Source organism: Argopecten irradians, chromosome 12 (genome assembly GCF_041381155.1).
Source record: "Argopecten irradians isolate NY chromosome 12, Ai_NY, whole genome shotgun sequence".
NCBI classification, from domain to species: domain Eukaryota; kingdom Metazoa; phylum Mollusca; class Bivalvia; order Pectinida; family Pectinidae; genus Argopecten; species Argopecten irradians.
In genome coordinates, this window is record NC_091145.1 from 29,679,665 (window position 1) to 29,692,458 (window position 12,794).

At 37.1% G+C, this 12,794-nt stretch overlaps 1 protein-coding gene across 2 annotated transcripts in view; it reads right to left on the minus strand.

Annotated features, from left to right (window-relative positions):
• Positions 1–1,872: 1,872 nt before the first annotated feature.
• The window catches only part of LOC138336887 (uncharacterized), a 34,217-nt gene continuing 23,295 nt past the window's right edge, over positions 1,873–12,794 (minus strand). For both annotated transcript variants that reach the window (XM_069286503.1, XM_069286504.1), the window contains 13 exons: positions 12,282–12,436; positions 11,797–11,947; positions 10,417–10,551; positions 9,472–9,651; positions 8,647–8,754; positions 8,300–8,428; positions 6,612–6,824; positions 6,068–6,172; positions 5,563–5,670; positions 4,614–4,711; positions 4,293–4,359; positions 3,913–4,019; positions 1,873–2,649 (listed from right to left, as the gene is read on the minus strand). In XM_069286503.1, coding sequence (XP_069142604.1) covers positions 2,025–2,649; positions 3,913–4,019; positions 4,293–4,359; positions 4,614–4,711; positions 5,563–5,670; positions 6,068–6,172; positions 6,612–6,824; positions 8,300–8,428; positions 8,647–8,754; positions 9,472–9,651; positions 10,417–10,551; positions 11,797–11,947; positions 12,282–12,436 — 2,181 coding nt within the window. In that variant the 3' untranslated portion in view covers positions 1,873–2,024. The remainder of the gene's footprint in view (positions 2,650–3,912; positions 4,020–4,292; positions 4,360–4,613; positions 4,712–5,562; positions 5,671–6,067; positions 6,173–6,611; positions 6,825–8,299; positions 8,429–8,646; positions 8,755–9,471; positions 9,652–10,416; positions 10,552–11,796; positions 11,948–12,281; positions 12,437–12,794) is intronic.

The window sequence follows — 12,794 nt, forward strand, 5'->3', positions numbered from 1 at the left end:
ATTAATATTCTGTGTAGAAAAAGGCTTTCTGTACATTTCCAACTAGGTGAAGGTCATCTTCAATTTCCAGGGGTTACGAGGCGAGCATTTGTGATTGTAACCCCTGGAGGTCGAAGACGGATGAACGTGGGTGGGGATCTTTACTTTGAACACAATCCCTAATATTGAATTGCACAGATACCCTAAAGAGGCAATGCTAATAAATAAAATGCATTCTTTATGGATGGGTTTAAGATGGTAACAGATTTACAGAAGGTATATTTTACTCGATATAACATATTGATCAAAAGTCAATAATGTGTATGCATATTTCATATACAAATATAGACTGGAATACCATGATATGTTATGAGTTATACTATTTTGGAAACATGATTTATACAACGTGAACATACAGATGAATCTACATTAATTTCTTAATCTAAGGTTTTTAAGTAAATATAATAAACTTTATATCGATTGTAAAACAAGTTGTATTGCTTATACAAATCAATCAACCTGATCACCTGAATGTAAGTGTAAGAGGTGTCTTAAAGTGGCAGGAAACCGGAGTGCCCGGAGAAAAGTCACATGATAGGGCAGGTGACCCCTAACCTTTTCATGTCCGTATCAGGGATCAAACGCCTGCCAGCTAGGTGAAAGGCACATAGCTTAACCACTACACCACCCGACCACCTACCTTGGTACAAAGTTTTTTAGATCTTACATTCATTGTTAACTGGCAACTGCACCACATACAATTTGGGTCACAAGTTTGAATCCCATGTGAGGCAGTTGCCAGGTACTGACTGCAAGACTGCGGTTTTTCTCCAGGCACTCTGGATTTTCTCAAACCTGGCAAGTCCTTGAATAACCTTTGTAGATAATAGTATATTAAGCCAATAAAACCAAACAAAACTCACTGATAATTACAAGACAATATACCTCAGCGGATATAAGTACAATACTATAATTCACACTATGCTGTATTCATATGATAGCTACTCATCAATACAGTGAATCAAGTTACCTTTTGGCAAAGCCAAAGAAACTTCCAGTATGTAAAACCACTCACTTAACATTTATAGTTAAAATGTGTAAAACCATGAGTATAAACCATGATGACGTTTCCATGGAAGCACCATTTCAATTCTATGTACTGATTGCACGTTTTTGACAAGTCTTGGAAGGATGAATTATTATAAGTGTTTTAACATGTGTGTGAACACAAGACATTAATTGAAGCATTAAGTTTTTCAATTTCAAAAAGTCAGAGGACCATTATATAACTGGTATGATCAGTTATGTGAAAACACCCATAAAATGCAGTTTAAACTTTCAAAATTCAAAAGAGAGATCAAACTGTTTTAAATTTTTCAACTAAGTGTATGAAAGTACACAACTAAAACAACATGTTAAGTAAATATTGATCACAAACTAAGAAAAATTGCACCAAACTGTTTTGGCCAACAAAACAAAACACTGTATATGCAGTAAATATTGATCACAAACTAAGGACAATTGCGCAAAATTGTTTTGACCAGCTTTGTGAAAGTTTCCACATATAATCTTGTAATGGAACACTTTTGCACATAACACAAGAAACAGGGAGGGGGGTGGGGAGTTGCACCAATAAGAATGTTTGACCAGCAATGTGAAAGCATCCCTACATATGCAATATACCGCGCCCTGGGATACTTCAACACAAGAAAAGGGGAATTAAGTTGCACCAATGTGACTTTTCTTGACAGTTTTGTGAAAGTTCCTCTAGAAAGCAGTGCACAACATCTTAAGTACAAAATTAGTACATACTACTACGGGAAGTTTCACCAATAAAACTGTTTTGGTCACAAAAGAGAAAGTTTCTCTTGAGCAACATATTGAGAACAGGTGAGCTAAAAATACTAGGGGAAATTTCACCAATCAAACTGTTTTGGCCACATAAGGGAATGCTTCCCTTAAGCAACATCTTGGGTACACATTTAGCACATACTAGGGAGAGTTTCACTAATCAAACTATTTTGACCACTCAAGGGAAAGCTTCCCTACAATGCGGTGTGTAGTGTATTGAGTACACACTTTGGACAAGCCAGGGGAAGTAGCCCCTGCCTGCAGTAATACTGCATCAATAGCGAGGCACTGCCAGGAAGACTAGCCGGACCCTGTGAAAGCTCCTTATTGAATTTCACCATCACCTCATCCATAAAGTTCCGTCGAGTATAGTGGTGACCACATGTAAAGAGCACCGCATTCGGCTCCTGTGAGTTAACTTCCTCTGAGAGCGACTGCTGTCCCTGGGTTTGCTCAATTTTTTCGGCCATATGGTCAATGTCCGTTCTTGTTATGTAAATATAGTCACGTGATTCTGAACCTTTTTGTAAGTTTTGAACCACATCCTGCCACAGTTGATCAAAAGGTATGAGTTTATCACCAGACTGAAGGTCAAGGTCGGAATCGCTCGACCCTACCCGACAAGTCAGTAGCCTTTTCAGTGATCCATGACTGACTGGGTATCGCTTCTCAAAGTCAACAAGGAGCATCTTATCAAAGACTTTCTGAAGAACTTGGAGACAGAAATTGGTTGTGAAATGCATCATAAATTGACCAGTTAATCCTAGACAGACAGGCGTTGCCATAGTTTCTCCATCTTTGTCAGTCTTCGGATTCTTCCTGAAATGTTAATCACAACAGATATTTAAGTCATTTGTATAAATCATAAAAAATACTAGAATACCAGAAATATCTGTAAGAAATGCCACCACATGCGTATGAATAGGACTTGAATGGATGTGATGTGACCTGACAGACTATAATTTCATGAAAGAGGCAATGATATACAATTATCGACCTGTTTTCAGTTGGATACAGTGATTTATCAACTTGAGGAAGTGATATTATCCAAGGCCGAAGGCCGAGGGTTATATTACTTCCGAGAGTTGATAAATCCCAGTATCCACCTGAAAACAGGTCGATATCTGTTTTATAATATGGCATTTACATGATGTAAACCATTTGACTACATGTATATGTACATGTATTTCTTCTTCATGATATTGATTAGCCCCTCTCCCCGATACTTAATAGTCCTGTTGAGTAATTTAGTAAAAGAGAAAAACGAAGGCTGGTAGTATCAATAAAATAGAGAAAACACACTAAATACTTATTATTTAAAAAATCTTACTAAAATGCACACACAACTATTGGCAGGGTCATATTTATTCCAGTAAATCTGCTGCTCTCTGTCACATCTGGCTGAATGATGATGTCATAATAGATATTTGATATCACTGAAATTCCCTTTATGCTTTATTTGGGTACGACCTGTACCCATTGGAATCTTATATCAACCTGTGAAGTGATTGTGACGTCAGTTTACATGACGCCGCAATGCAAGATTTCTATATTTGGGTACGACCTGGGGGTTATGGAATCTTATATCAACCTGGGATGACGTCACAATGCATAGTTCAGAGTTTTCTGGTGATATCGTGTTGTATCATGGGAGGAAAGTGTAGTTTCAGCTAATCAGGAGCGAGCAGAACACACAGCCATATAATAAAGATATCTATTAAATATTTCAATTTTTTTGGTTCATCCAATGGGAGAGAGTTACAGTTATCATGGTTATAACAAAACCTCTGCAGACCAACAAAATTACTTTGTTATAAGCATAGTTTGTTATACACATATTACAAGTTCCTTATATGGACCTTGATGGGGAATGAAAAGTACAATGTCCTATACATTGATGAATTCGGTGTTAGCATGTTCATTTATAAACATGATTTCTGTGACAATTTCAATCATCTTTAACTCCTCAGAACATTTTACCTATGTTTGAAAAAAAATATATTCACAACATTTTTGTCAAATGCTCAACTTCTCCAACTCTATGTAATGAGGGATGAGATAAAATAAAATCCAAGAACTCACCAGAAGAGGAATGTGCTAAGGATACAGCATAAGTTGTCCATGTGGTCATTTAGAAGTGCTTCGAGACTACTGACCGACAAGTCATGCTTCTCCCAGTGTTCTAGGATCTATAACAGAATCGGTAATAAATATAGATTTAGCCCACAAAGTACATCACTCACCCTAACTAATATGTAATTTTAAAGATTGAAAACATCATACCTAGTTTTTACCTGTTTCGCTATAAGTAAATTTACCTGTACAAGAATCTTTTCACTTTTCACTTTTGGTTCCAAAGTTGATGTATACCCTGTATGTGCATTTGTAAAAGAAAGTATACATTTTACCTGTATCTCTAAAATTACCTGTATCTCTAAAACTAGCTGTTTCTTTAAAATTACCTGTATAAGGATAAGACGATAGTTTTCTTCCTTCTGGGAGGCTGGAAGTTCTTGTGAGATACATAGACTAGAGGAAAAGAAAACCAATTTTCATTACTTAACCCATCGTCAGTCATGTGTCTTTGCTTTTTGTGACCAATATAGTTTACACTTTAAGAGCAATATTCAAACCTTTTTTTCCAATAAAAACTTTTCACTTTTTGTGAGCTGTTTGTATTCAAACTTTTAAGAGCAATATTCATTACAGTCTCTAGATTTATAGCAATATTTCCTAACTTTCTTAATGAGCAAATATTTTTCTGATATCAACATCATTCTTACCTAATATAGTGCTGGACTACTTTCATTGTACTCTGTAGAAAGTCGGGGCCAAATACAGCTGAATAGGCAGTAAGGGCTTTAAGGTGGTAGGCTAGTGCCTGTTACAGAAAAATGTCACAGCAAAAGCTGCCAGTACAATGACAGTTAACAATCTGATACAGTCAAACATGTCTATAAAGATCACCTAAAGGAGGAGGAAGATGGTTTTTATAGCCATGTGGTCTTTATTTACAGGTTGAGTTGTGTTGATATTGGTCATTTTAGGCTCTAAAAATGTGGTCTTACTAAGTAGGTGTTCTTTATACAGAGGTGGTCACAGGGTCACAAGTTTTACTGTAAACCCTAATTTTAGTGCATAATCATGTTCAAACAGTAAAGGTGAGTAATTATATAATTCATTCTTAATTAGGATTCACATATGAAATGCATTAAGCACTATAACTTTCCCTATGAAATATTAACTTTCTAGAACTCTGAAATAAATAACACCTGTTTAATGAAAAAGTTGATCGTTTCAGGTAATGATCTAATTTCTTCTTAAATGCACATGTAATGATCTAATTTCTTCTTTAATGTAAGAATCTAAGCATACTTTGCATGGAGATAATCTGACAGTTCCTCACTAGTACACTAAATTTTGTCTTATTTGATCCAGTAAGCTCCTGTAAACCCATAACCACCCCAGTCTATCCCTAACTACACTTTAGAGGTTTCTACATCAACAGTAATTTGATTTTCTTCACTGCATACATAGACCTTCATAAATTGTATACATCCACAAATGGCCTGAAGCATTTTCAATAACATTAAAGTTAGATGTAGTTCAAAGCCAACCTCAATTTCATACTTTCAGTACCTACAGTCTTAGATAACCCATTTATCTGCTCGTCTTCATTTTTTGGTCTTTCCGCAATTTTGGATAAAAAAAAAAACTCGGATCAGAGCGTACCTGGGCAAAGTTGTTCTGGTGGAGACACACATAGGCGGCACTAAGCCAGTCGTCAAGGTTAACACACTGACGCATAATCTTCATACAGTTACACAACTCCGAAAGGTGCTGTAAAGAACAATTATCATTTGAAACAATTCCTCCTTTGCATTTATAAACAAAAGGCCCAGAGGGCCTGTATCGCTCACCTAGTTTGTAATGCCAAGTAAGGTTCTTAATACAGGTTCATTGTTCCTTTTCTGAAAGAGTTTAAATATTGACCTCTAATTTCCCTGTTGGGTCCCACTAGTTCTGCTCCAGTGGATCAGAGCCAAAATTTATATAAATTCTGTTCCTCTTCCCCAGAGGTTGATTCTGGTTAAATTTGGATACAATCCATGCAGAACTCTATGACTAGTAGCAATTTAAAGGATTTACCCCTACTCCCCCTATTTGGCCCTTGAAATGTGAAAGAACTGAGAATACATTTATCTTTTTCTTACTAAATTGTTACATTTCTCAGTACCTGTAGAACTTCGTGAATAGTGATGCGGCCATAGGATCTGTTGCCTAGCGACTGGAGGTCAGGAAGTAGGTCTAACTGGACATCCTCTTGGTTCTCCTCCGTCCACTGAAAACATTTACGGTAAATTCAGAATGTATAATACCCAGTTATTTATTATAAGACACCAGCTACCATAGGAAAAAGATCAACCCAAGTCTTCTCTGATATCTTTGATATACTAGGTACATTGTCTATAGTGAGGAAAAGTTGATGGTCTGCTTTTTATTGTTATATGCAGAGAACATCAATACTGTACATTACAGTGTAAACAAAATTAAGTATCAATTACTTTCTAAGTGAAGTCATTTACAACATAAGATGTCATTGCTGCCACAGCAGTAGTACAGTATGTTTATTTTCAATATAATTGGTTCATTTGGCCTCGACCTTTATAAAAAAAAAAGCCTTGAAAATACTGTATTGAAAAATATGCAAATAAATAATGAATATTCATATATTTGTTTCCATTATGAAGTATCACAATAATAGAACATAATTATCTTACCCATGTTTCACCATCTGAACCATCGTATGATCCCGACCTTGTGAAGTGGGATGGTCGCCATAGTGACGAGGAAGGTTTGGAATTAGGCAATCCTGGACAGACAGTGGGGAGGAGAAACTCGGTGAGACCACTTCCTGCCCGGCGCCGATTGTGGGTCTTAATGACCTTGTGTGTTGTGGACGATAGGGATGGTTCCTGTTTATCTTGTTTAATCTAGTGGCATCAGAAAATATATCCCTTTTAATGGTCATTATGACATCACATATCAATTACTGTAAATTGGTGCTAACCAGAGCTAGATTATAGTCTAATTGGGGGCAAGCTTTCTAACATATAATTCCTTAAGCATGGATGCCTGAGATTAATATTTTCAAATCCTTGACAAGCTACTCCATTGTGTTATTTTGTGAATAGAACAGATTTTCAATAAACATTAATTTTACAATACTAAGTGAAATTCACCTTGACAAAGTTCACTTACTACTGTTTGACCTACATGCTGACAGTTCCTAGACAAAGTTCACTTACTACTGTTTGACCTACATGCTGACAGTTCCTAGACAAAGTTCACTTACTACTGTTTGACCTACATGCTGACAGTTCCTAGACAAAGTTCACTTACTACTGTTTGACCTACATGCTGACAGTTCCTAGACAAAGTTCACTTACTACTGTTTGACCTACATGCTGACAGTTCCTTGACAAAGTTCACTTACTACTGTTTGACCTACATGCTGACAGTTCCTAGACAAAGTTCACTTACTACTGTTTGACCTACATGCTGACAGTTCCTTGACAAAGTTCACTTACTACTGTTTGACCTACATGCTGACAGTTCCTTGACAAAGTTCACTTACTACTGTTTGACCTACATGCTGACAGTTCCTAGACAAAGTTCACTTACTACTGTTTGACCTACATGCTGACAGTTCCTTGACAACGTTCACTTACTACTGTTTGACCTACATGCTGACAGTTCCTTGACAAAGTTCACTTACTACTGTTTGACCTACATGCTGACAGTTCCTTGACAACGTTCACATACTACTGTTTGACCTACATGCTGACAGTTCCTAGACAAAGTTCACTTACTACTGTTTGACCTACATGCTGACAGTTCCTTGACAAAGTTCACTTACTACTGTTTGACCTACATGCTGACAGTTCCTAGACAAAGTTCACTTACTACTGTTTGACCTACATGCTGACAGTTCCTAGACAAAGTTCACTTACTACTGTTTGACCTACATGCTGACAGTTCCTAGACAAAGTTTACTTACTACTGTTTGACCTACATGCTGACAGTTCCTAGACAAAGTTCACTTACTACTGTTTGACCTACATGCTGACAGTTCCTAGACAAAGTTCACTTACTACTGTTTGACCTACATGCTGACAGTTCCTTGACAACGTTCACATACTACTGTTTGACCTACTTGCTGACAGTTCCTTGACAAAGTTCACTTACTACTGTTTGACCTACATGCTGACAGTTCCTAGACAAAGTTCACTTACTACTGTTTGACCTACATGCTGACAGTTCCTAGACAAAGTTCACTTACTACTGTTTGACCTACATGCTGACAGTTCCTAGACAAAGTTCACTTACTACTGTTTGACCTACATGCTGACAGTTCCTTGACAAAGTTCACTTACTACTGTTTGACCTATGTGGTAACAGTACCTACCTGTCCCACATCGTTCTTGCCCCAGCCCCAGACCAGTCCGTCTGAGTCCTGTCCGATGTTGAAGTCCCCACCACTGGTTATATGTATCACATTACGGTCGTTTATGTTTGTCACCATACTGGGAATTTTCTAGGGGAAAAAATTGAAACAGATATAACATACCTGAAGCCTGTGGAGTTACTTTGCTGTTCCCTTGAAAAGAAATGTTAAAGATTAGCAAAGCCAATGGCAATGCCTTATATCAGAATTCACCTCAGCAAACCGTGGCTTTGAAAGAATTTTGAAGGGAAGTCTTTTTTAGGTTAAAACTTAAACATTTTATCCTCATCAGCTTTTTATATACTGACCATGTCCTGGCGAGTGTTGTTACCAATCTGACCATCCATGTTTCGACCCCAGGTGTACACATCTCCGTCCAGAGTGACCAGGACAGAATGGGAACTCCCACAAACAGCCTGTAGTAAATATTCCAATTAAAACTTTATTTCGAAATACCATCATGATGTATTCCGTCTTTGCATATTACAGGGTTAGCTCCCTTGCGGGTAGGTATCGACTGTTACGTCATTATTTTTTTTAGCACAATTCACGTCGTTTTCTCCGAAACGTATGACGTTAAGCTCGCAAACACATGACGTCACAATCAATACCTACCTGCAAGTGCAGATACCTCTGTAAAATGCAAATTCGGAATATGCAGAGAAAACCTTTGAGAGAGTTACTCATGTCTCAGCTCCTTTATTAATTGTAGCCAAAAAGAAAAGGTGCAGTAAGAAACAATAATCATCAACTTACTGATTCAGAGAGCACAACTTTTAACATTAATCATAGCTATAAATTTTTTTTCTCTCAAAGACCAATTAGCAGATCATCATCAGATTACATACACTCAGGAAAAAGAGGTTCTAGGTTTGTGACTGGTTATCTTATCTTGACAAGAAAACTAAGATAGAAGCCAGACATCGGGTCCAGTTTTAGGGACTTTGAACTCTGTTTCAGGTGAAAATTATGTTGTATGAAAAGATTTTTTGGAGAATACAACACAATTATATTACCCTTAGAAATTAGCATTGCCATACTCTGCTACAAGTACATGTATTATTAATTAATTTTCATATTCAGGTACCTCCAATAAATGATTTTTATAACAAATAACTTGTGTTTAACAGTACCTGTTTAATGCGCCCATGTACAAAACTGGTATCAACAAGTTCTGGAAGTAGGAAATGGTCGACAGGATCACCGACCACAGCCCCAGCTTGCCGAGCCTTACGGATGGAATGTGCTGCAAACCTTAGGTTGTATGGATGGCACCCCCAGGAATATACATGGTTACTGTGTGTCACAGCCACCTGGTAAATAAATCAGGTCACCAGTTAATGAATATATATAGAATCTTAAGTGAGTGTTCATATCATATAGGATTTATGAAAAGAGTCTAAGAAGTTTTTATTTTTGTCATCCTTGGCGAGAAAAAAACAGAATGTTGAGATGAGTTTCATAAAATCTCATGTGAATGAACACAAACATGATATCCGTTTTATCACAGAACTACAACAACCTACATATCAATGTCAAAATGTGCTGCAAAAATCCAGCAGAAGCCACCATTTTGTCATGTCAATTTTGTTTAGTGATGTCAACTCAGGATGTTACGATGAATTTCCAGCCAATGAGAAGAACTCCAGGTTATATTAGTTACATTGGCAAACATATTATATTATATTATATTATATTATATAATATAATTATATTATATTATATTATATTGCATATTATATGCACCGTTCTATTTTAAGAATTCTTTACTAATTCATTATTGCGTAATTATCTTCATTGGAAAGAAACCAAATGAAGAACCTTTCATAAGGGATGTTAATGTATATTTTAGCAAAGTTTGGTGAAAGCATAATGGGACTTTAAATGCCCTATCATTACATTATTTATTTTGAGGGTGAACACTGTAATATGTGTGAAAGCATCATCATCTTCTCATGACATCAAATTACATAATAATTGTCATCAGCTTAAATTATTTGTTACATGTATCTCCATGCCTTAAGAAATAAAAGGCACAGTTTAAATTCTCATGGAATTTTTCCTTTATTAATACTTACATTATGGAAGAATTTTGTGCTAACAATCACAACCTTTTCTTTGAGAGCATGTATTCTCACTGGTAAAGTTTGTTTTTTGTTCATCTCCAAACCAAGCTGGCCAAAAAATCCACATCCAAACGAGTACACCTCTCCCTAGAAATGCAGATACAACATACAGAGGGGGAGAGAGCGAAATAAATACCATAGCAAACAACCCAAAGAAAAGTATTGTGTTTATGTCACAAACATGAGCCAAGGACAGAAAATAGTGTTAAATTATAATAAAAGTATTTCCAATATCATAATAGTGTATGATGCATGTCTTATCAAAAATGTAACAAAGTGAAAAAAAAATAAGATGATCTTAATTTTCTGATATAATTTAGAATTTTACAAAAGTCACTACAGAACAAACCATTAACTTGCTATTACAGTAAAACCTGTCTATAAAAACCACCCAAGAGACAAAGAAAACATGGTCATTATATCCAGGTGGTCTGTATACACAAGACAAATTGTATTGAAATAGACCATTTGGGACCCTGAGAAAGGGGTCTTATACACAGAGGTGGTGACTAAGGCAGATTTGACTATATATATTTTTTTAAACCTACCAGTGAGGAGAGGGCTAGAGTATGACAGTACCTTCCTATTGTATCTGTAGACTTACCAGTGAAGAGAGGGCCAGAGTATGACAGTAGCCTCCTAGTGTATCTGTAGACTTACCAGTGAAGAGAGGGCCAGAGTATGACAGTAGCCTCCTAGTGTATCTGTAGACTTACCAGTGAAGAGAGGGCCAGAGTATGACAGTAGCCTCCTAGTGTATCTGTAGACTTACCAGTGAAGAGAGGGCCAGAGTATGACAGTAGCCTCCTAGTGTATCTGTAGACTTACCAGTGCAGAGAGGGCCAGAGTATGACAGTAGCCTCCTAGTGTATCTGTAGACTTACCAATGAAGACAGGGCCAGAGTATGACAGTAGCCTCCTAGTGTATCTGTAGACTTACCAGTGAAGAGAGGGCCAGAGTATGACAGTAGCCTCCTAGTGTATCTGTAGACTTACCAATGAAGACAGGGCCAAAGTATGACAGTAGCCTCCTAGTGTATCTGTAGACTTACCAGTGAAGACAGGGCCAAAGTATGACAGTAGCCTCCTAGTGTATCTGTAGACTTACCAATGAAGACAGGGCCAGAGTATGACAGTAGCCTCCTAGTGTATCTGTAGACTTACCAGTGAAGAGAGGGCCAGAGTATGACAGTAGCCTTCTAGTGTATCTGTAGACTTACCAGTGAAGAGAGGGCCAGAGTATGACAGTAGCTTCGTATTGTATCTGTAGACTTACCAGTGAAGAGAGGGCCAGAGTATGACAGTAACTTCGTATTGTATCTGTAGACTTACCAGTGAAGAGAGGGCCAGAGTATGACAGTAGCCTCCACAAACTTTGATGATCTGCTTGTCTGATAAAGCCTGGACATGGGTGGGGACTAGAGCGTCTTCAATACCACCATGGCCGAGCTGACCATGTACACCCCATCCCCAGCTGTACACCCTGAAACAAACATAGAACTGAATCTACTCATGTTTCCATGACAACAATGGTTATTTGAGCGGCTAGCATAAATTAATTGAAGAAACTGTGTAAAAGTGTTTGCAAAATTAAATACTAATTTTGAATAATATTATTTCAAAAAGTTAACAAATGGATTCAGAAGCTATAAGGTTTAAACAACTAGCCATGTGGTGGCTTGCCCCACCCTAGTCAGGAAAACAGCATCTCTTTTAATGCCTTATAAAGTATTTATGCATAATCAAGAGATGGATCAATAAGATAATTATCGTATTTTCCTGCATATATGCCAGTTTTTCAGTTCTGTTTTACTTACTCTCCATCAGCGGTCACTGCCAGTGAATGATACTGACCGCTCTCTACACTAACACACTGTAGGGATGACAACTTATCTAACTGCATGGGTCGGCTGTAAATATGTCTGGTACCAATCCCTATCTGTCCATACTGCGAGGATCCCCAAGCAAACACCTGTCAAAAGTTGTGTAAAACACCATTTTATACTGGTCATTTTACTATAGTCTGGTAATAGTGTTTGGAGACAGCATAACAAGACAGCTGAAGGAGATCAACCTCTCTATAATCAGCAAATTACGCCGCATTGGAATATTATGACTTTAGAACGAATATACGTACCCGGTCTACTATACCTAAGTCTTTTGAACTATAATGTTGCAGCTATCATGACCTCAGAGCAAGACAACTTTTTCACTGAATATTTCATTTTCCTAAAGGTTTGATTTGGACTAAATAGAGAAGTGGAAATTAATTTATCAATCTGTGGACTTTTAAAGATTTTTAAAGGTGGCTATAATATGTAGGCGAAATT